Source organism: Pleurodeles waltl, chromosome 8 (assembly GCF_031143425.1).
Source record: "Pleurodeles waltl isolate 20211129_DDA chromosome 8, aPleWal1.hap1.20221129, whole genome shotgun sequence".
NCBI classification, from domain to species: domain Eukaryota; kingdom Metazoa; phylum Chordata; class Amphibia; order Caudata; family Salamandridae; genus Pleurodeles; species Pleurodeles waltl.
The window spans coordinates 609,137,735-609,161,852 of NC_090447.1; the positions used below are offsets into that span (position 1 = coordinate 609,137,735).

The following is a 24,118-nucleotide window of genomic DNA, read 5'->3' on the forward strand; positions in this document are numbered from 1 at the left end:
CGCGGAACTGGGGAGGGATGTCTCATCGGAGGTTCTCCAGCCGCCGAGCCTCTCTCCCTTTGTCCTCCCCCTTGGCTTGGCAGATCAGGGGAGTAGGCATACTCAGAGGCCTCTTCTTTTTGCCCTCATATTGTGCTGGATTTGGCCCTCCTCTGGAGGGCCAAATGTGGCCCGGGGGGAAGGTTCCAGAGATCATGGGCCCAATATAAAAGAGAGGGTGTGTGCTTCCCCCCTCCTGCTAATATCACCAAACGGCCCCCGTTTGCACATTGGAGAGCTGGGGGCCCCCCTTGTCTTCTGCATGGCACTAGAGGTGCACTTACATCATCAAAAACACTTTTTAGGGACCCTACATATTTCAAATGTTCCTGGTATGGACATTGTGGATTATTATGCTACCTGTTTTTTCTTTTGATGATGTGCCATATATATGATGATGTTCCTTTTATGGTTATGACAGACTGATATGTTTTTATTACTTGCCATGCGTTTTATAATGTTCCTGGTGTGGGCATTTATGATATTTCTATGGCAAGTGCATTTCTTTAGTAATGTGATTCCTGACTACTGCTTATTTTGCAGAATAATGAGTAACCTTTGTGTTATGTGTGACTACTGCTGGTTTCTGCAGGGTAACTATTGTGTAATTTTCTAACATCTGCTTTGGTAGCAGGATACTACTGACATGTTGTGTTTGGTCTAATAATTATGTTGTGTACAATACAGTTTATTTTTATATAACCTGGTGTTGTGTTTCCTTTATGGTGGGGATAGTGTGTCACATGTGTTGTGTGTGTTGTGGAAATGCTTTACACGTTGCCTCTGGGATAGGCCTGACTGCTCATGCCAAGCTGAGCAGGGGTTATCTTGGACATGTAGCTCCCTTGCCCTGACCAGAGTGGGTAAGTTTTGCCTGGCTTAGGTGCATACCCTAGCCAACCAGAAACCCCATTTCTAACAGGGTTCATGTGGAGACAAGTGTGAAGTACTATAAACATTTTGGGTGGCATGGACTCCAGAGGCAAATATATCTGATTAGCTGTTATTTGTGATGCCTTCAAAAAATTTCAGTAGTGTGGATGGATAGATAAAAGCTTCTCCAGTGAAGTATATATGTTTGCCACCTGTGTGCCCAGTATTGCTTCCAAGTAGTGAATGGACTTAAATGGAATGGAAGGGGACTTTGGCCCTCATTCTGACCTTGGCGGTCTTTTCGCAAGACCGCCGAGTTACCGCCGCGGTAAAGACCGCCGACCGCGGCGGTATGCCGCTGCGCGTATTCCGACCGCTGGGAGCGTTCCGCCGGAATACCGCCAGCAGCCACACTGGCGGTCGGCGGGAAAGTGGAGACTGGTCAACCTCCACCGCCACGCCAGCAGAACACCGCCCCCAGAATTACGACCCACATTTCTGTGTGGCGGTCTTCTGTTGGCGGTCTTCTGTTGGCGGTCACGTCCCTATGGCTCCCGTCGCCTCCCGGAGGACCAACGCACAAGGTAAGTTGATCGTCCGTGAGGGGAGGGGGTGGGGGGGTGTTGTGTGATGTGTGCGTGCATGGGGGTGTGCGTGGGAGTGTGTAGAGGGGGTGTGTGAGTGCGTGCATGCGGGCGGGGAGTGCTGCTGTGCCTATGGGCAATGTGTGTAGTTCGGCGGGTGCGCATGTCGGCATGTATGTGTGCGGGTATGTGTCCCCGTTGTGTATGTGTAGGGGGTGTGTATATGTGCATGTTGGGGGTGTGTGCATGTCGGGGTGCATGTATGTGCATGTCGGGGTGGGGGTGGGGAGGGGGTTCGTACCACCTCTGGGGGGTGGCAGGGGGGTGGAGGGTGTGGGGGGAGGACTCGGGGGGGCAGTGGGGGGTGGGGGAGACCCCTATCAGTGCCAGGGAAGGAATTCCCTGGCCCCGATAGTGCCTACCGCCATGGTTCGCATGGCGGTTCCCGAACGCAAGAAACCGCGGCGGTAAGCAGGGTCATGATAGCGTTGGCGGTCTTGGGTCGACCGCCGGACCGGAGTGCGCAGACTCCAGCCCGTCGGTCATGACCGCCGTGGCTGTCGGAGTGGGGAAGTGGCGGTCGGTCGCGGCGGTGACCGCCGCGGTCAGAATGCCATTTTTAATACCGCCGGTCTGTTCGCGGTCCGACCGCCGCCTCTCCGCCGACCGCCAAGGTCAGAATGAGGGCCTTTGTGTGGTTGACATTGTAGAACCAGCATGTCTGAACATATAGGCCCTCTTTATGACATTGGCGGTAAATCCCATTTACCGCCATGCTGACTGCCGCCAATATACCGCCGCCGGTGCGGGTATCCGTTCAACATATTATGACACACACACACCAGTCCGTCACTATTCAGCCACAGACACAAGTCCACCACACCAAAGGTCAGTGATAAACTGGCAGTATCAAAACCCACACCGTTACGCCAACAGAACTACGCCCATCACATTATGACCCACAAATAACCACAGCGGACATTCAATGGTGCTAAAGCATTGACGTACAAACCGCTGCGATCAAAATACACACACACATACAAAACAACATTACATTGGTCAATTCAAACAACACACACCTGACACCCATACACACACCACACCTACAGACCCACACTACTATAAAACACACACCCACATTACCCACAGCCCCTTACGAATACAAACAATTGGCACAAGACAGACACTACGACTACAGACAAAACCAGAGCCACACACCACCTGACCTATACACCACCCATGCACCCCACATCACACACCCCAACACATCACCCTATACACCCTCACCTGCGCAACTCACATGACACCCATGGCACCACAAAGACAGCCCCGACTCTCAGAGGAGGAGCTAAGGGTCATGGTGGAGGAAATCATCAGGGTAGAGCCACAGCTATTTGGAGCACAGGTGCAGCCAATATCCATGGCTAGGAAGATGGAGCTATGGCGGAGGATCATGGACAGGTTCAACGCCGTGGGACAGCACCAAAGAACAAGGGAAAACATCAGGAAGAGGTGGAACGACCTACGGGGGAAGGTGCATTCCATATCAGCAAGACACCAACTCGCTGTACAGAGGACTGGCGGTGGACCCCCACCTCCTCCCCCACAACTAACAACATGGGAGGAGTAAGTCTTGGCAATCATGCATCCTGAGGGCTTGGCCGGAGTAGCAGGAGGACTGGACTCTGGTAAGTCAATTCTCTACTACTATCACCCCCCTACCTGCATGCCATCACATACCTCCACCCTCACCCTCACTCCACCACCTCTCACACCCCCCACCATCACATCTCACTCATCCCAATGCTAAGCCCTGCATGCCATACCAATGCATGGACACCACTCACAGACCTGCAGGGACACCTATCACTAAAGAATGCACACTAGAGAGAACTAATCATCCCACCATACACCAACGTACACAAGTGAAAGCTGCCAGGGCAAATACAAACAAAGAGGGCAACCCACTGATGCACAATATGTCACACACAGAAACAATAATACAGCATTTACATCCCCACAGGTATCCCAGCCAATGTCAGCGGAGAAGAGGTGCAGGCACTATCCTGTCCCCAAAATGAAGAGGCCCACAGTGATGACAGCAACTCTGGTTGCCTGGATCTGGATGACCAACCTGGCCCATCAGGGACCTCTGGACAGTCGGTTACCCAGGCACAGTCACACACCACCACAGAGCCTCCCCCACCTGGAAACACCACCACAGCACCCACCCAGCGTACCCATACCTCTGACCCCAGGACACGTCAATCAGCAGTGTGTCCACCACTACAGGAACCACCGGGCTCACTTATACCCAAGACAATCAGGGACCTGGGGTCAGTGGCAGTGGGCACACAGTTCAGGGGACAGAGGCACAGGACAACAGGGAAACTGGGAGGACTCCTGTGCGCCAGGGGGAGGACAGGCCAAGGGAACCGACTCTCCAGGACGCACTTGCAGAGATCCAGGGAGCCTACCAGCATTCCCAGGTTATGCTGGGCCAGATCCTGGATAACGTGCAGAAGAACAGGTGATTGCAGGAGGAACAGTATCGGGGGATCAGGGAGGACTGGAAGGCCATCAACACCACTCTGGTCTCCATAGCAGGGGTGCTGGCAGACATGGCCAACATCATGATAGAATGGACAGCACACCAGCGGGCCCCTGCCACTAGCCACACATCTGAACTGCCTTCCACCTCCGCTGCCGCTAGTGGACAGGAGGCCCCCCCCACAGGACCAACAGTCCACCAGCACCCCTCCCCCTGCAGAAGGTGAACCACCCCGCAAACGTTCCCTGCGATCCTTGCAGAAACCTGAGACTATTGCCAAGACCCTCGCCAGGAAACAAGACTCTCCTGATTGTCACCCTTGTTTCCCACTCTGTCACCCTGTCCACCTTGAACTGCCATTGCTCCCCTTCCTATGTCCCATTGGACTATGCACCTGTGCACCCAATAGACTGGAACAATACCCTGGATTTTCCTCCATCATCACCCCATCCCAATGCACTTGCCCCTCTTCTTCTTAGCACTTCAATAAACACCCTTTGAAAAAATACAAGTATGGAGTATGCCAATTTTTTTAAGTATGTCTTCGTTTAACCAGGTTTAAACATTGCAATTCAACAGTACAGTAATGTTCACATAGGAAAGACCTGTAGTTGGCTGCAGTGATCACACCAGGAGCGATAGTAGGGCACCAACATCTGCAAAATGAATTTCCAAAGTGTACAGTGATGGGGCATAGAAGTGGGGAATAACAGCATGTCAGTGCCAAAGATAATCTAAATAATGACAATGAAATGTGAATTAACACAGTCTTACCTGTGTGCCACTGGAGATATTGTTGTATCACAGCTGTTCGGTTGTCCTCATCCTCATCCTCTGCCTCCTCATTCTCACTGTCCACAGGATCTACTGCTGTCACGCGGCCATCTCCAGCCTCCTCATCCTGCAGAAAAGGCGTCTCAAGGCAAGGTTGTGCAACATGCAGCATGCCACTCTTCTTGGGTGAGTAGCACAGGGATCCCCCAGTTAGATGGAGGCACCTGAACCTTGCCGTCAGGAGCCAAAAGGTCAGTTTGATTATCCTTGTTTGCCCATGTGCCTCATTGTTACATATTCTGGCCTTGTCCTGGCATTCCTCACACGGGTCATTAGCCATGATAGGTTGGGGTAACCAGAGTCACCTGCAAATATTGAGGGACAACATTTAGGCACACACAATCCTATATGGCCCACACCATACACACACACCAACATCTACTTGGTGGGAACCAGGGCTCACCTATTAGCCACACTTGGTGCCTCTGTAGCTGGGCCATCACATTTAGGATGCTGCCATTCCTCAGAACAAAGGCATCATGCACCACCCTGGATACTTAGCATTGACATGGGAGCTGTACTCGTCGCCAAGCACACCATCTGTACATTAATGGAGTGCAAACTCTTACGATTTAGGAACACCTGTTCATTTTGGCAAGGGGGAAGGGGAGATTGGGGGTGTGTGACAAATGCAATATGAGTTCCATCAATCGCCCCAATTATGTTGGGGATATGTCCCATTGCATAGAAGTCAGCCATAACTGTGGCCAAATCCTCCACCTGGGGGAAAACAATGTAGCTGCACATGTTTAATCAGGGCAGACAACACTCTTGTCGGCACTATTGAGAACATTGGCTGTGACATTCCTGCTGCCAAGCCCACTGTCACTTGGAAAGAACCAGTTGCCAAGAAATGGAGCATATATAGGACTTGCACAAGAGGGGGGATCCCAGTGGGGTGACGGATAGCAGATATCAGGTCAGGCTCCAGTTGGGCACACAGCTCTGTGATTGTGGCCCTGTCAAGTCTATAGGTGAGGATAATGTGCCTGTCCTCAATTGTTGCCAAGTCGACCACTGGTCTGTACACGGGGGTATGTCTCCATCTCCTATTCATCCGCATCGGTTGCAGTCTAAGGGACAAAAGAGTGGGGAGCAAGTTACAAACTGAACATTGGAGCCTCAACAGTACAATGCATGGTGTTAATTTATAATGGTTAATTGGGATTTGTCCTGTACGTCCTATTTTTAACTGTGACGCAGTTATTATCCAGAGCCTGCCACCCCCGCCTGAAAAGGCGTCCACCTGTCCTGTGTGGAGGGACAGGTGGAAGTGAGGTAATTCCGCTGATGTTCTGCACCGTTGCAGTAGGCAGTCGGGAACCGCCGTGCAACTCCTCATTGGTTAACATTGGGCCCTATGGGGTACAGTGGCCAAAGGTGATGTACGCCAGCGGTGACGGTATGCACCGCCGCGGACGTGACCGCCATTTTCTATCTGATCACTGACTTGCTACCTGACTTTCAGCAGGAGAGGACCTACATTGCATGTGCTGCTGTGACTTGTGTCTGGAACCTACCATGGCCTGTGTGACTGGGGAAAGGGCCCCTGCCTTCACCTTGGCAGAGTTAGAGCGACTGGTGGATGGGGCCCTACCCTAGTACAGACTGCTGTATGGGCCTCCAGGCCAGCAAGTGAGTACACTGTAGGCACAATGCATGTGGCATGAATGCATGGGGTGGTGTTTGTGTGAAGGCCTCGTGTAATGTCCCCTGGGTGGAATACAGCATATGTGCTGGGCCATGTGTGTGTAAATGGTGATGTGAAAGAGTATGGTGGGCCATAAGTGTAACAGGCAGGATGGTCTGACCGATACCATTTCCTGTGTGTATTTTTCTGCAGGTGAGCGCCCATCAAAAGAAGGGTATATGGCGTGCCATCACCAAGGACGTGGGGACCCTGGAGGTCTACGGCAGGCGGAGCACCCACTGTCGGAAACGGTGGGAGGACCTGAGACACTGGGCACGGAAGACGGCGGAGGCCCAGCTGGGGATGGCCTCCCAACGAGAAAGGAGTGCCCGTCGAACCCTGACCCCCCTGATGGCCTGCATACTGGTGGTGGCCTATCTGGAGTTGGTTGAGCGCTTGAGGGCATCACGGCAACCACAAGGGTGAGTACAGTGCCCATCATTACAACTTACGCATGGAAGGGGGTATCCGGGAGGGAGATGTGTGTCCGTTGGTGCCCCTAGGCCAGGCCTGACATTGCAGAGTAGGTCCCATGTTGGCCAGGGTTCTGAAGTGATAATCCTGCTACCTAGCTCGTAGGCATCCACAACTGGTCAGGGCTGTGTGGGTCCCAGGTGTGCTGCATTTGGCAATGTGTGCCCCTCCCCATGCCTTGGTGGCTAGCATTATAACTGGTAGTGCAATGCATAGTTCGTAGGGCTGTTCCCTGTGTGTGAGTGTGGTGTGTTTGCCAATGGTGATGTTGGTGCTGCCATTGACCCAGTGTATCCTTTGTCTCTTCCCCCCTCCCCCTTTTTGTTTTGTCATTCTGTCCTTATGTGCATTAGCATCATCTGGCAGAGGAGCATAGGCACCGGCGACAGAGGGAGGTGCATCCCACAAGACCCACGAGGCAGAGGCTACCGACGGTGAAGGCACCAGTGGTTCGGAGGGCGAGGGGAGCACCACGGTGGAGACTGGAGGGGAAAGTTCGGACACAGATCCCTCCTCTGATGGAAGCTCCCTGGTGATGACGGACACCTCTGTGACCACCCCAGCTACAGGTACAGCCGTCACCCCTGTACCAGTACCGCCCTCCCAGTAGCCCCTCAGCGAGCTGCACGTGCCCGCTCACCCAGGAGGGTGGGCATCTCCTTCGCCCTAGGCACCTCAGGTCCTGTCCCAGTGAGCCCTGCTGACCTGAGTGAGGAGGCTATTGACCTCCTGAGATACATCTCTGTAGGGCAGTCAACCATCGTGAATGCCACCCAGGGGCTAGCAGCCCAGATGCAACAGACTAATGCATTCCTGGAGGGCATTCAAACTGGCTTGGCGGCCCAACAGAGATCAATCCAGGCTCTGGCCTCCTCTCTGATGGCAGCCATTGTCCCTGTTTCAACCCTCCCCCTCCAACTTCCTCTTCCCAATCCCATTCCCCTCAACCCCAACCTATCCCATGCACACAGGAAGACGAGCATGCACACAAGACAACACACAAGAGTGGCACAGGCAAACACAAGCACCACACATCATCCCATAGGCACTCACACAACCACCATCCAGATGCAGACATACCAACATCCACAATTTTCACTGTCTCCCCCTCCTCCTCCTCCTCCTCCTCCTCCTCCTCCTCCACCTTCCTCCCAGTTCCATCTACACTCACACCTGCACACACTACATCCTCATCCACTACCAGCATCACCACCACACCTAGCAGAACACACACCTCACTGGCAGACACCTCCACAACAGAAAATGTACACATCCCCTGTGTCCTCTCCCACTGTGTCTGTCACCCCCCATCCCAAGGTACACAAACACAAGCATTCAGGCACCCAACAGCCATCCACCTCACAACAGCATCCAGCCCATGCACCTGCACCCAAACTCAGCAGACAGACACCTCCTACAACCACTCCCTCTTCCTCCACTCCCAAACCTTCTCCCTCTTCCCGCCCCAATGTCCCTAAGAAGCTTTTCCTCTCCACTACTGACCTCTTCCCTACCCCACCCCCGGTTCTTCACGTCTGGTTAGGGTGGCAAAAACCCAGGCAAGCACCTCAGCCGCCCAGTCCACGGGCCTAGTAGTGTACACACCCACTCGTGGTGGGAAAGGATCCAGGGCACCAGGCAGCCTCAAGGAAAGGGTGCCTGCCCCAGCTGTGGGCTGGAAGACAAAGGAGCCTGCCCCAGCTGCTGCCAGGAAGGGCAAGGAGCCTGCCCCAGCTGCTGCCATGAAGGGCAAGGAACCTGTCCCAGCTGCTGCCAGGAAGGACAAGGAGCCAGCACCAGCAGGCAGGAAGGACAAGGGACCTGGACTCAGACGGAGACCCCACCACCAACCATGGTTGTGCAGCCGTCTGAGGCTGCAGGGGATGGACTTGAGCTTTCCCCACCACCACCGGCAGCAGCACCACCACCACCAGTGGGTAGCCATCCGAGGCTGGAGGGGTGGGCTTGAGCTCCCCCCCCACCAGCACCACCACCACCCGTGGGCAGCCGTCCGAGGCTGCAGGGGATGGGCTGGAGCCTCCCCCCACCACTACCAGCAGCAGCACCACCACCAGTGTGCAACCGTCCCAGGCTGCAGGGGATGGGCTGGAGCTTCGCCCCACCACCGCCAGAAGCAGCACCACCACCAGTGGGCAGCCGTCCGAGGCTGCAGGGGATGGGCTGGAGCTTCCCCTACCACTACCAGTAGCAGCACCACCACCACAACCAGTGGGCAGCCATACAAGGCTGCAGGGGATGCGCTGGAGCCTCCCCCACCAGTGGCTGCAGCAGCACCACTACCACCACTGAGCAGTCGTCACCGCCAGCGGACAGTATGTAGTCCTGCCTCCATGGGCTACTGTGTAGCATGCCTCCTGCAAATCCAGTGGGTAAGCTACCCACCAACCCCAGCCTCCCCAGGATCAAGAGCACAGGGCACAAGGCCCCCTCCAGAACCAGTGGGTAAGCCACCCACCAACCAAAGCCTCCCCAGGATCAAGAGCACAGGGCATGATGCCCCCTCCAGGATCAGTGGGTAAGCCACTCATCAACCCCAGCCTCATCAGGATCAAGAGCACAGGGCATGGTGCCCCCTCCAGAACCAGTGGGTAAGACACCCACCTGAGAGACTGTGGCCTTGCACTCCCCAGGACAGTGCAATGGGCATGTTGCCCCATCCAGAGCATGTGGGGAAGTCACCCACTTGAGAGACTGTGGCCTTGCACTCCCCAGGACCAAGCACAGGGCATGTTGCCCCCTCCAGAGCATGTGGGGAAGTCACCCACTTCAGAGACCGTGGCCTTGCGCTCCCCAGGACAGAGCACAGAGCATGTTGCCCCCTCCACAACATGCAGGGAAGTCACCCACTTGAGAGACTGTGACCTTGCACTCCCCAGGACAGAGCACAGGGCATGTTGCCCCCTCCAGAGCATGTGGGGAAGTCACCCACTTGAAAGACTGTGGCCTTGCACTCCCCAGGAAAGAGCACAGGACATGTTGCCCCCTCCAGAACATGTGGGGAAGTCACCCACTTGAGAGACTGTTGCATTGCACTACCCAGGATAGAGCACAGGGCAAGTTGCCCCCTCCAGAACAAGTGGTCTTGTTCCATATGCCGGCTGAGGTGCACCCACATTCCCCGTCCCCCTAAGGTGCCTGCCTATTTTCCAACTGATGCCCCTGCAGTGTTCTCTCAGTACTGGTGCAGATGGCAAATGGTGCCTTGGACTTTGGCCTGTGGCCCTGGGCAGTTTCCTTTGAACTGTACATATGTATGTACCATTACACGACATTTTCGTATTTCTACTGTGTTATTATTACACTCACTTTAACACATTCCTGTTGTCCTTGCATCATTCCTCAGGGGTATGGGGTAAATATGTTTTATTACTGCAGCTGATTGTGTGTATGGTGTTGGGGGTGGGGATGGGGTTGTGTGTGTTGCGGGTGTGTGTCACTCTCTTTTTCCTCCCCCCCTCCCCTGTGTGCTAAGCAGCTGTAGTCACCGTGCTTGTCTTTGCCGTCGTTGGTGTTCGTCGTGGAGCAGGACGTAGAAAATAATTGGGTATATTTGCAGCTCAGGATCCAGGGCGGCGTGGTTCTTCCCTGTGTCTCAAAAGGTGAGTCCTTTTCTTTCTGTGCAGTGTTTCCACCAGGCTTTTGCTGTAGTTGGTACCGCCCCGGAAAAGGTGGAAGTTTTCTGTCTCATAATACGGTGGGTGGAACATTGACGTCCGACTGGCTGAAAGCAGCTAGCGCTGTGGTGGCTGTTGTTTCCGCCCTGGCAGTCATTGTGGTAAAGTGGCTGTCTATCTGAGTTCTCACCGCCACGGTCATTATTTGGCGGTAGTTACCGCCAGCATGTTGACGGTATTACCGCCACTTTATCACCAACCACCAGGGATGTATGAGGGCTATAGTGTGCTCTGAATATGTGACGTGATTTCTTGAGGAGTTAACACTTTTGTCAGCTTATTGTCTAAGTATGGGTAGGTGAGTGTTCTTTGTCTCCTTATATAAGCAGCTTCCTACCAAAATGCACATGAAAAACAGAAGGACTTTGTATTGATAATACGATTCCAGAGAAAAAACTAAATCAGAAAATACTGATGTTTCTGCATCACTGAAATATGGATATGTGCTCCTGAACATCTTTTGCACAGCTCTGTTCCCCTTGCCTGAGCTGAAGGCAAGTTGGAAAGCATCCACGGTTGTTCTCTCTTTATTCATTTATTGTCTCATTTCAAGTCAAGAATGGGTCTAACTTCTTGCTTCAGCCCCTATTCCCAATACAGAAAGTAACAGGAATAAATTCATTTTCACTTTTGGGAAAAAGAGCCAGCTCCATGGTCTGTTTTTGCAAAAAGATTCTAACCTCTTGTTGAAGCTTCTCTAATTGCAAATGGGAAGAATTCTTTGGAAGAATAGCAAGAGGAGATGAACTGAACTTCAGAGAATAGCCATGTTGTATAATATTCAGCACCCATCTGTCTTTCGTGATATGTTGCTACTCTTGCAGGTGTTTGAGGATGCTTCCCCCATAGGGACTGATGTATGGAAGAGGGAAAAATCAATATTTACTACCTTCAGGGGGTTTCTTTCAACTGCCAAAGATTGTTGGCTATATCTACTGGTTGAAGGTATCTTATGCTGATATGACTTTTGTTACTGTTGCTGGTGACGTTGAGGTCACTGAGGGGGTGGGACCCTCTGTGGAAAGTGCCCTTGACCCTAAGGCCTGTAGCGCTTCTGGTATTTCTTTTTTATTCCACAGGACAGACTTAGCCCACTACATGTTGTACGTAATGTTGAATGTCCTAATGGCAAGACATCTTTTGATGTTGATAGTCTCTGAGTCTTCAATGTCAAGTGCCTCCCTGACTTAGACATTGATTGCCTCAACATCAATCCTGCTCAAATATGAACAGGTGGCAACTCTCCTGAACCTCAGTGTAAACCAGGCGCGCCATACCTAGACTTTTCTCTGGACCTCCTTGTAAGAAACTGGGATATTGGTTGACTGTGGTGGGAACCCTGATGAAGCAGCAACCACAATCCTTGTCATGATAAGACAAAAGCAAACCCCAAACTAACCTGTGCTCAAACCCTGGTAGCTTGGCACAGAGCAGTCAGGTTTAGCTTAGATGAAATGCATAAAGTATTTGTACAACACTTCAAAAACTAAAATAGTGACAACACACAACAAGAGGAGCCCAGCACAGAGTGAGAAAAAATAGAATATTTTTTAATAATAAAACAAGACCAAAACAACAAAAATCTAATTAGTAGAAACAGACATATTGAAATTTACACTTTTAAGTAAAAATAGTGCCCGAAAGCACAAAGTGCTATAAGGGATATATGGCCACGCCAGCTGGGACAAAGTCCCAGTAAGACCCACTGAACAAAGCACCTTAAATCCTGGTTGCAGAGCACTGTGTGGTTCTGTGAGGATGCGTTGTGCAGCTGATATGATGTGTAGGTTCCAAGGTCTGGTGATGCTGTGATGCGAGGTCCTGCTGTGCGCATGTCAAGGGTCCCATTGACAAGGCTTGCGATGCGAAGGTCAGTGTTGGAGATGAGTTGCACAGTTGAAGCGATGTGTGAGTTCCGATGAGCAGGGAAGCTGCAGAGATGCAAGTCTTTTGCAACAGGTCCGATCCATACAGTAGCGGCAAAGCGTTGGCTCTGCTCTAGGAGGCGCCGATCCGTAGAGGAGATGTATCAGTTCTGCTCGAAGATGCGCCGCTCAATAGAGACAATGTGACAGTTCCGCTGGCAAGCACCTTAGGCCCACTTCCAAGGGTTCAGGACTGAGGTGGCACTACTTGGCAGGGTAGACTCACAGGTGCAGAGTCCAGGTGCACAAGCAGAGTGGTTTGAAGTCTGTTATGTCCCTGGGACTTCAAATCAGGAGGCCAGCCAACTAGCCCTTGGAGTCATTCTGAGTTTAAAGGTGATGCAAGTCCAGTCCTTCTCGCCCAGGCAAGAGGGCAGCAGTTCAGCACAGCAAAGTAGGAGTCCAGCAGAGTGGCAATCCTTCAGCAGCACAGCAGTCCTTCTTCCTAGCAGAGTATCCACAGGTGCAAGAATAGTTACTGAAGTGGTGGTACCTGAGGTCCGGTTCTTATACCCAATGGTGCCTTTGAAGTGGAAGAAACTTCAAAGACATGCCTTTGAAGTGCAGAGATGCCCTGCCCTTCCTGCTCTGGCTACAGAATAACTAGAGGGGGTATGTAGCCCTTTGTGTGGAGACAAAGTACAGCCTATTCAGGTGTTGATGAAGCTGTGTCAAACTCCTCCCTCTCATCCTGCCAGGATAGTCAATCAAGTCACACCTAAGCTCCCTTTGTGTGTGGCTGTCTAGGAGGAATACATAAAGCCCAACTGCCAGCTACACCCAATCATCTGACAAGAGGCACACTGCAGGCACCAAATGGTGAAGGCAGAAAAATTCCAACTTTCTAAAAGTGCCATTTTCAGAATTGCAATTTAAAATCTGACCTCACCGTAAGTTAAGATTAAATTGTGATTCCAAAGACACCAAACGAAGAAATTATCTCTTCCCATTAGAAAGTAATACTTAAAAAGTATAACAAAGCAACTTCAATGATATCCTAAGGAAGAGATAGGCCTGGCAATAGTGAAAAACAAATTTAAGAGTTTTTCACTCCCCCCCCCCACATGTAAAACTAAAAAGCACATATCCAACTTTTTAAATGCACTGCACCTTGCCCTCTGGGCTGTCCAGGGCCTACCCTAGGGATAACATACATGTTTTAAAAAGGAAGGTTTGGGCCTGGCAAAAGTAGTATTTTGCTTGGTGGAAATGTCAGTTTAAAACTGCATATAAAGACTCTGCAATGGCAGACCTGAGATGTGTTCAAAGGGATATTCAGGTGGGTGGCACAATTAGTGTAGGCTCACTAGTAGCATTTAATATATTGTCCCTGGGTACATGTAGTACACTTTACTAGGTACATATAAGTAAATTAAAAATGCCAGCTGGGGATCAGCCAATATTACAATGCTTAGAGGAGAGATCACAAGCACTTTAGGAGTGGTTAGCAGTGGTAAAGTGCACTGAGTACTAATACCAACAAAAACAAGGTCAGAAAAATTAAGAAGGAAGGCAAAAAGTTGGGGGGAACACCGCTCCAAAGCTGACAGGTCTAACACTCCCTCTGGCGGAGTCTTTACTGAAGAGAAGCAACGTACAGTAGAAGGAGTCCCTTCACCTATAGCGGTCCTCTTGAAGGCCATGGAGGTGAATCATCTCCTAATCCCTGAAGTCCCCCTTAACATTGTCAACAGTAGGTACTTCTCTGGAGGTTGGGAACTAGGGAGACAGACTATGTAGACCTCATGTGGATCAGTCTGAGCTTTCTCCCTATACAAGGAAGGGCATTTCACAAAGCAAGATGACATTTCTTTTCAAAGAGAAATATATTTGTTGTCAGAAAAGAGAAAATAAATGCACCCAAAGACTCAGCGTGTTGAGATAAGGTTTGGGAAGATTATTCCACAGAAAGCCAAAAAAGGCCAAGCCCAGTTCACCAGTAACGCATGAGCTGGAAAAAAAGACATGGAGCAACTCTCACTGACAGGGCATGATGCTATACTGGTGGGGTGGACCTCCTTAAGTGAGTACTCAGTTTTCCAGCCCGTTTAGGCGGCAGCCTACCTACCTACATTGGTCTCTTATTCTCTCACAAATGTTCTAAAAACTGTTTGTAAAAAAGGTTTGTTAAAAAACTTTTCATGTCACTACCTTTTGCTTAGTAAGTTTTTAAATTGAAATCATCTGCTTTTTCAAGAAGAATAAGTGAAAATTGGCCAGTGTGACCTAAAAGAAGCTGTTAAATTTGACTTAACTTTAAAAAAGAAGAATCTGGCTATTCTAAAGACAGTATTTTTATTTTGTAAAGTGCTCTGGGATCCCGCACATCCTGCACATAGTGAGGAAATTCAGTGTTTATGAAAAGCAGTGTAGATTCCCTAAAAGAGATCTTCTTATACATAAACTGAGCCAAAACTTAGATGCTGCTTTATGAAGGAGTGCAACAAGATCCAGCACCCGTCAAATAGCCCTCCAATCTAGCAGTGTCTCAGTACAATGCAATGTCTAAAAAGTAAGGGAGTTCTATTTGGACTCCTAGTATTCTTCCATTCCTCAAATAAACACAATGGCCAACAACATACACTTGCAGTGTACTATATGACATCTATCAAACTGACAGGCGCTCTGGTAACGGCATTACTAAACTATTGCAACACAGCCTGAACCAGTGTCCCAATAACCGGTGTAAGCAGTCTACCAAGGTTGCAAACCCAGGCAGCCTTAATGTGTACTGAATGCCTGTAAAATGAAATTGACCCAACGTGGTATTTTATCCAGTTATTATACATTTAAAATGGCATAGAGCATGCTTACCTTCTTCGATGCTTCCCGCCTTAGCATCTTTTTTTTTCAACTTCTTTTTTGAGATTTTTTGAAAGGGGGCATATTCCACCACCGCAGGATATTCAACACCTAAAGAGAGATTAATATCCACAGAACATGTATAATATTATTAGTTACTCATGCCAGATCACTATACAACAATAGAAAATAACAATATGAAAAAAATATTTGCATTCAACAACGTTTCCCCAGCATGGAGTCAGATAATGCTGAATAACTGCCTAAGTAAGGGAAGCAATATGGCCATTTTCTCTAACACAGTAGCATGTTTTGTAATTTCAGTATACCAACAGCAGTTGCATGCTCTGTTGGCTGTATTTCCCTGACGAATCAAGGAAACTAACACTGGGAGTCCCTAACATGACTGAGAAACTTAGCATATTGAGGCCCATCGAGAAGAGTCAACATTCCTGCTCCATTGCCATCAGAACCAGCGCAAACGTGAGTATCCTATCTGACTCTCAACCCGTTTAAGTGGGATTGAGAGTGGTCCAGGAGGTGGTTGCTGTTGAGGTGGTCTGTCAACCATTTATTTACAAGTTTTTCCAGTACTTTGGCTCTGCAGGGGAGCAGGGAAATCTGCCTTTAGTTTCCCAGCATCTTCAGGGCTGTTGAGAGTTTCTTTAGAAGTTAGTGGTGTGTTTTCGAGTGTTCGTGTAGGTGGCTGTGGTTAGGGATGAGTTTGGTGCAGATAAGGTTGAGTCTTATGATGAAGGGTAGGTGTGGGCAAGGATCTGAGTGGGCACTTGAGTGAATGAAGCGCGGGGTGGTGATAGTTTCTGTTTAAGTGATGTTGGGCCAGTAAGTCAGTGCAGTTACTTGGGTGTTTATCTCATTGGGCTGGAGGATGGTGAGGGTGGATACCTTTTGTTGTAAATGGTGCTGAGGCTGTCACTAAAGCAGGGGAAACTTGGGTGCAGATATCCTGTGATGGGGGCCGGTCTTAGAGCTGGTGGTGGGGGATGTAAAGTCCTTTACCATGGTGAAAAGTTCTTTGGCATTGTTAGAGCTGTTCTCAATGTGCTCAGTCAACACTATGACTTTGAAGGATCTAAGTTGCTGGTGGCAGAGGCAGACTGAGTATTTGTAGGTGCGTCTGTAATTTTTATTGTGGGTGTGTCTTTACCAGTGGCCAAGTTGTTTGCACTTGTGTTTGGAGAGTCACCGTTGTTCTGTGTACAAGCAGCTTGAGGGCTGGTCCTGAGGAGGTGATGGTTTTGAGCCAGAGAGGTTGTGCAGGTCATTTGTGAGAGGAGGTGATTACTGTGAAATAAAACAGTCATCCTTTATCCTACTGTTCTAGCCAATGCATCACAAGTGTAATGGCAAGCAGCAAGGAGGTCAGCATCTACTGTAGGTATACTTTGTTATTTTGTGTCAAATTCCAGGCTGATTTTAATCTGGTTAGTCGGACCACAATTTTGGAGAAATTAAAAAGATAGAGTATCACTCAGGACCTGTTACTTATGCTCCAAAATTAGCATTCTGATAACTGTTTACAAGTCATTTTTAGTCTGTTTATTTTTGATCTTCCAACTACCCTGGCAAAAATAAATTATTTTCCTCCAAAAATAGGGGTTCCTGCTTGCATTGACCTAGTCATAATGGACTACACTCCAGAAAGATTACAATGGAAACTCCATGCGTCGCACACCTACTCTGAATCAAAATACCCTTACTGTTAATGTGGAGAAAACAAGTTCTTATTTTTGCAAAACGACCAAAGAAATGTACTTGGTACCTAAATAGTGTCCCTCTGGGACAAGGAAGTGAATATAAATAATTAGACCTTACATTTGCCGGAATTCTAAAATGGGACAGCCATATAGCAAGGTGAAGAATTTCTCTCTTTGCAACAGTAAAAGCCTTAAATAGGTTTGACGCTTGCTTTGGGAGCTACTCAGTTGAGACTATTAGGAAATCAATAATAGGTAAGCTTATTCCATAGGCTTTATACTGAGCAGAATCAATGGCCCTTGATCAGCAGGCGGAATGGGAGAAAGTATCGGACTGGCCGAGCCTCTGAGGGGTGTATTTGGAACGGTTAGCCCTGTCAAAAGACAAAGGGCCAAGAGGTCCAGCCTACGGTGGAATTGGGACTGTAAGGTTATGAAGTCAGCTTGACAGGAGAAGAGAATGAGGGTATCCAGGGGGAGCAAGGGTAATGCCAGTCTCCCCCAGGTGGCTTTGTGCAAGGGGCATGAGCCACAGAAACTGGGGTGAGGAGTAGTGACAGTTAGGGGACAAAGGCGACAGGACTAAGTGACAGGGTATTCAGGGATATGTGGTCAAATGTTCAGCCTGTTGCTGACTCCATTACCACATGGTCAGGGAGGGAACACTATAACGCTTGTGAAAAGATGTATTTAGCAAACACTTGTATTAGTATGACAGTGTATAGAGTTATGCCACAACAGGACAGCTTTTCCAGCCTAGTTATGTAGGTGGTAGTTTGTGGGATGAGAAGAAGGGTCAGGTGAGGGTGTATCTACCCCTCAGTGGTTGGGTGGAGTTGGGACACATGGGAGGGAAGTCAAATCTGGGGCTCTGAAGCTGGGCAAAGGGAGCTGTCTATTGGATGCTTGCTGGGATTTGAGAGAGCAAGATTGGTGAATGCAAGGGAAGGGCTATGAATGAAGACAAATTAAAGATTATTTTGGGAAATGGGGAGTTGTTTGGGAGAAGGTTTACACTGTGGGGAAGATTAAGGGAGGGGGAAGGTCAAAAACATTGAAATAATAATGAGGTTTGTTAGAAATGGGGTCTCTAGTTGGCAGTGACTTGCACCCTGTCCAAGTAGGTCCCTCACTAAGCTAAGATATCCCCTCCTCATCCCCTTGGTAGCTTGGCTCAAGCATTTAGGCTTATCTCCGAGACAATGTGTAAAGTATTTGTGCACACACACAGTAACACAGTGAAAACACCAAAAGTACTCCACATAAGTTTAGAAAAATAGCCAATATTTATCTGAGTAAGACAAGACCAGAACAACAAAATTCCAACATACAGAAGTAAAGATACATATTTTCAAAGATTAAACGTAGATTAGCGGTTAGAAACACAATAGCTCCAACTGGGGCTAACAAAGCGGCTTGATGGAGTACCTTCCAACAGTCCGACGCCACCTGCGAAGGAGCACGGTCCACCATAGAGTCATATAGACCCCGGTTACAGTACTTTGGAAAATGACGCAGAAACAAAGAATTTGCATGGAGTCAGGGAGGTGAGGTGTCCCTAGAGCCAGTGCAGCGTCGGTTCCTTACTGCCACAGGGGAGGTGAGATGTCAGTTCCTTACTGCTAGGCAGGGGAGGTGAGGCGTTGGTTCCTTACAGTTGCAGAGGAGGTGAGGCATTGGTTCTTTTTGACAAGGTGGGGTCAAAGAATCCAGCAGGTCAAGACGTGAGGCGTCAACTTCACAGTCTCGCAATTACACCACGGGCCACAGGTGCTGCGGCGGAGTCGCAGTCAGGTGCCGTGGACACCGGTGACACAACACACTGGACTCATGCTGTGATGCGACATCAGCAGCGCTGTGGGAGCGTCAGGTCTGCAATGTAGGTTGCAGTTGTTGCACTCAGCGGGGACCACGGCTCAGGTGCAGGCAGCAGCGTGGGGTCAGACAGTGGCACCAGATCCAAAGTTGTTCTGGAATCTGATACACTAGTTTCTTCCTTGTTGCACCAGAACTCACTCCCAATGGCCCAGGAACTGGATGTGACACCACTTGGCAAGGCGCTGACAGGTGAAGTCTTTGAAGTCCCTGAGACTTCTTAAGAAGAGGCAAGCTCAGTCCAAACCCTTGAAGAACCTTTGAAAGCAAGTTGTAGAAAGCCAAGTCCAGTACTTTCACTTCCAGGACAGAAGCAGCAAGCAGAAGCCAGCACAACAAAGCAAGACGCAGAGTGGCAGACCCTGCTACAGGATCCAGCTTTTTTCCCCAGCAGAATTTCCTCAGTCCAGAAGGATTCTAGCTATGTGGTGTCAGAGGTCCAGAACTTATACCCATTTCTGTCTTTGAAGTAGGCAGCTGCAAAGAGAAGTCTTTGTAGTGCACAAGACCCTGCCTTTTCCTGCCTCTAGGGGGTTGGAGACTCCTTTGAGTGAGGACAGGCACAGCCCTAGTCAGGTGCAAGTGTCAGCTCCTCTCACCACTGTAGCTCAGGAAGACCCCTCCGCTTGGTGATGGGCCATCAGGATACGCAGGGCACACCTCAGCACCCTTTGTGTGACTGTCTAGAGTGAATGCACATCAGGCCAACTAACATCCTGACCCAGATGTATAGTCAGCAGACAGGAAGAGGCACAGAATGGTTAAGCAAGATAATGCCCATTTTCTAAAAGTGGCATTTTCAAACTCACAATTAAAAAAAATCAACTAAAATCAACTTCACCATAAGATGTATTTTTAAATTGTGAGTTTAGAGACCCCAAACTCCACATCTCTATCTGCTCCCAATGGAAAACTACACTTAAAAGACATTTCAAGGTAATTGCCATGTTACCTGATGGGAGGGATAGTTCTTGCAATAGTGAAAAACAAAATTAGTAGTATTTCACTATCAGGACATGTAAAACACACCTGCACATGTCATACCATTCAAATACACTGCACTCTGCCCATGGGGCTGCCTTGGGCCTACCTTAGAGGCGACTTACAGGTAACAACAGGTATGGTTTGGGCCTGGCAAGTGGGTGCACTTGTCAGATCGACATGGCAGTTTAAAACTGCACACACAGGAACTGCAATGGCAAGCATTGAGACATGTTTGCATGTCTATTCATGTGGGTGGCACAATCAGTGCTGCAGGCCCACTAGTAGCCCTTTATTTACAGGCCCTGGTTACACATGGTGAACTATACTAGGGACTTACTAGTAAATCAAATATGCCAATCATGGATAAACCAATCACCAATACAATTTAGAAAGGGAGCACTTGCACTTTAAAACTGCTTAGCAGTGGTAAAGTGCCCAGAGTCCTAAAGTCAACAAACACAGGTCAGAAAAAATAGGAGGAAGGAGGAAAAAAGTTTGGGCATTGCAAAAGGACCAGGTCCAAAGAGGCTGATTTGTTAAAGTGAACTTCTCTGAAAACAACTACAGCAAGCTCAGATTCATGTCTTTGCGGTAAGCTATATTGTTAGAGTTCAATGATAAGAGTGAAATTGCATCCGAGATCTAAAAATTATTTCCAATGTATTTGTTTAAAAAAAGAGCAACAATATATTTGCAGATGAGATTTACCCCCAAAATACTTTTTGATGCTTCTAGAGATCAGAAAAAAACACCTACATACAGGGTTCTAACAGCTTCTGGTGACAAGGTTTAAATGTTAGAATTTATAATTCTACATTTAGTAAAAGACTGAACAAGTATGGCTTTCATGGAAGGGAGGCCAGGGGAAAACACCATCCCTGAATAAAAATAACTTTACACAATAACAGCACCTGAATGAACCACAAGACTTCTAGAACATGTTTGCAGAAAACCAAACACTGATATCACCACAAAAGCCTCATACTATTTGGTATGATGAAGGGTGGTTATGATTTTTGCCTGTTTTGTGGTCACCGGCCCTGGGTGCTTCACCATCATTGAGGCCTCTATTAGCTTTTCTGGAAATCAGTGCATCCTTAAGAAAAATGTGAGACAGTCTGGCCAACAACTAATGCTTAGCCAAAAGCAGATTAAGCAACAGGACAATCATCCAAACACATTATTAAATCCTCGAGTGAAACAGAAAAGAATAAGGTATTTGGAATAGTCAAATCAGTATGCAGATCTCGTCTTCAATGAGATGTTATAGTGAGCCTAAAATAATATCTTGAAACATCAAGCAGCATAAACATGTTATGGAGAGGAGTGGGCTAGAAATGGTTCCAGGGGATGTGAGAGATCGAGAAACATTTACTTCAACGTATTGCTTATAGAAAGGGTTCCATTTCTTACAGATGAGTGGTAAATTTACTTTTTCACACAAAGCTAATGAACGTTGGTTAGATTTGTGTTATCTGCATAATGACATCGTGAAAACAGTGTTACATGTTACCTAAAGTTAGATGTATCTACTGTTAAGAGTTGGTGAAGACTTATAAACCAAACCTTTAATAAGGATATAAGGAAATCTTTGGACATCACCATTAGAAAGAATGTTCTATGATGGAAGGCAAGACGGCGGCGAGTGATTCAGTCGTACTATGCTCCATCCTTCTACCCGGCCGGTTGGATGCAGATGCCCCACCCACCCTCATTCCCGAACCAGTCACTGGCGATGAGCATGTTCCAAACCAGCCTCAGACGATACACGAGCTTACCCCGGTGTTTGGAGCTCGCCTGCTTGTTTACATGTTCGGTAGCGGGCGCACCTCATTCTCTGTTACACTGTTTCACCGCGTTGGCGAGGAGGCGCGCTACACAGATGCCGGCCAGGGGATCAAAGGCGGCACCTGCTGGTGTCGGAGCTGGGGCCGCTGTAAGGCAGAAAATTATTTGCGGCTCTGGCGGTGCAGGAGAGTACAAGGCGGTGAGAGCCTCTACACGGACAGCAGGTGAGCTGGACAAAATAAAACTAGAGTCTTCGACAAAACTGGCGAGTGTCCCTTTAGGGAAATATTTTAAAGTGAAAACACACGATGATTTGGCAAAAAAACGGAAAGACACTACTGACAATAGTAGCGATATATGTGGGAATGTGGAGTCAAATGTCAATATGCTATCTGGTGACTCCGTGACTGAGCAAGAGGACGGAGAAATACACAAGGAGCCCTTACAAACAGCAAAGGTTGATGTTCCCCTCACCCCTGTGCGCATAAATTTGTCTACGGAAGAAGCAGAGGAGGGCAGGAAATTGGAAATAAGTAACGACTCTACCTCTAGAGACACCCTAGCCCAGGCAGAGGCACAGGCTTTGACACAGGCCCTGGTTCATGACCTCTCATCATTAAATATGGGTGAGGAAGTACAGGAGAGTGAAGAGATCTGGGGTAAAAGGAGGCTGACTTCGAAAAATGGTCAAGATTTAGACTTGGGGGTCAGATTTTTGTATTTATCAGACCAATCTAGTTGGACCAGTAAAGAGGCTATTGAATTCAGGGAAGGGGGCAGTAGAGCCTGGCGATCATCCTGGTCTGAAGCAAGCTCCAAGACAACTACGCCGGGTGAGGATGAAGATGAGAAGTCTGAACAGGGGATGGGGCCAGGTCCACCTGAAAATTCTAAAGTGGCCACAGTTAGGAAAAAGATGAAGAAGAGAATTTCTGGCTCAGGTTCACTTTCCCGTCAAACTTTCACTAAAACATCTAAAAACCTACAATGGGATTATTCTTCTGCGCCTGGGCTGGTGGCCTTGGCTCCGTGGGTGGCCCTTTGACTGATACAACCAAAACGTCGTTGGAGATGATACACCAGAGTATTATGGAGCATCGGGAGGAGACAAAATCTGAAAACCGCAGAACACAAAAGGCTTGCTGCAAAATGCAGGGAGCTATTCGACGCGTCGCTAAGATGTGTACCGACTTTGCGACACGTATAGGAGAGGCTGAAACTCGTATATCGAAACTGGAGGATGAGACTGCGACGCAAGTGGAGATTAGAGAATCTTTGAGAAGCCAAATGGAGGACACTCAGTGGAAAATGGCAGATTTGGAAAATAGAGCAAGACAAAACACCTTTGAGTCCTGGGTATCCCATGGGGATGAAATAGGCAGATTCATGGAGCTTTATGGTGAATCTACTCAAGGAAGCCTTCCCAGATCTACCGCAATGGGACTGGGAGAAGGACGCTCAGAGAGACCATAGATTCCCCTTTAAATTGAGAAAAACTGATCTAGAAGGAGGAGGGAAACTCAGCATTATATTGATATGTCTTCATAATTATTTAACAAGACAGGCAGTATATGATCTTGCTCGTCCGGATCGCAAACGTACTGCTTTAGGATGCAACTTTTTTGTCAGGTCGTATTATTGTCATGCTACGTTTGAAAGAAGGTGGAGGCTTAGACAATTAATCTTACCACTGCAGAACAAAGACACTCTGGCCTTTTTGATGAATCCAGCCAAACTGAAAGTGATCGCTAGTGGCAGGACTTTCTTTTTTCTTTCCGAAGTGAGTTTTTGGATTCACTCTGATATTATATTGAATTGGCAATGGGGGGATGGAAAGCTATAATGCTACCACTATTATATTATGTGCTTTTTTTTTTTTTGTGATGCTCCAACACTGATGAATCTGAAGTATTTGATGCATTAAACGCATAATTAGCTTCTTAGCCGCTACCTTTGGTGATGTGTGGAGATTTTAATATTCATCTTGAAGTTAATAAAGGGTTTACATCAACAGGTAAATATTATGGACACAAACCTAAGGTCTATAAGGCTCTGTGTGACCTGATACAAGGTGACGCTTTGTTAGATGTATGGGGAAAAACTCAAATCTCCGGAACCGGGTTATACATACTATTCCTTTCCCCACAACAAGTTGGTACGCCTTGATTATTTTTTTTATCTCACTAACATTAATATCTGGAGCAGAGATAAAATTAACCCCCAGCATTTTATCAGATCACAATCTGTCTGTCATACCACTGTCTGGATTATGTAGGCCGCGCCGTG

The 24,118-nt window shown here is 48.5% G+C and overlaps 1 protein-coding gene across 4 annotated transcripts in view; it reads right to left on the bottom strand.

Moving 5' to 3' along the window:
• LOC138249130 (regulator of nonsense transcripts 3A-like) overlaps positions 1–24,118 on the bottom strand; it is a 698,030-nt gene that overhangs the window by 313,984 nt on the left and 359,928 nt on the right. For all 4 annotated transcript variants that reach the window (XM_069203154.1, XM_069203153.1, XM_069203149.1 and 1 more), the window contains one exon: positions 15,480–15,578. In XM_069203154.1, the coding sequence (XP_069059255.1) occupies positions 15,480–15,578 (99 nt within the window). The remainder of the gene's footprint in view (positions 1–15,479; positions 15,579–24,118) is intronic.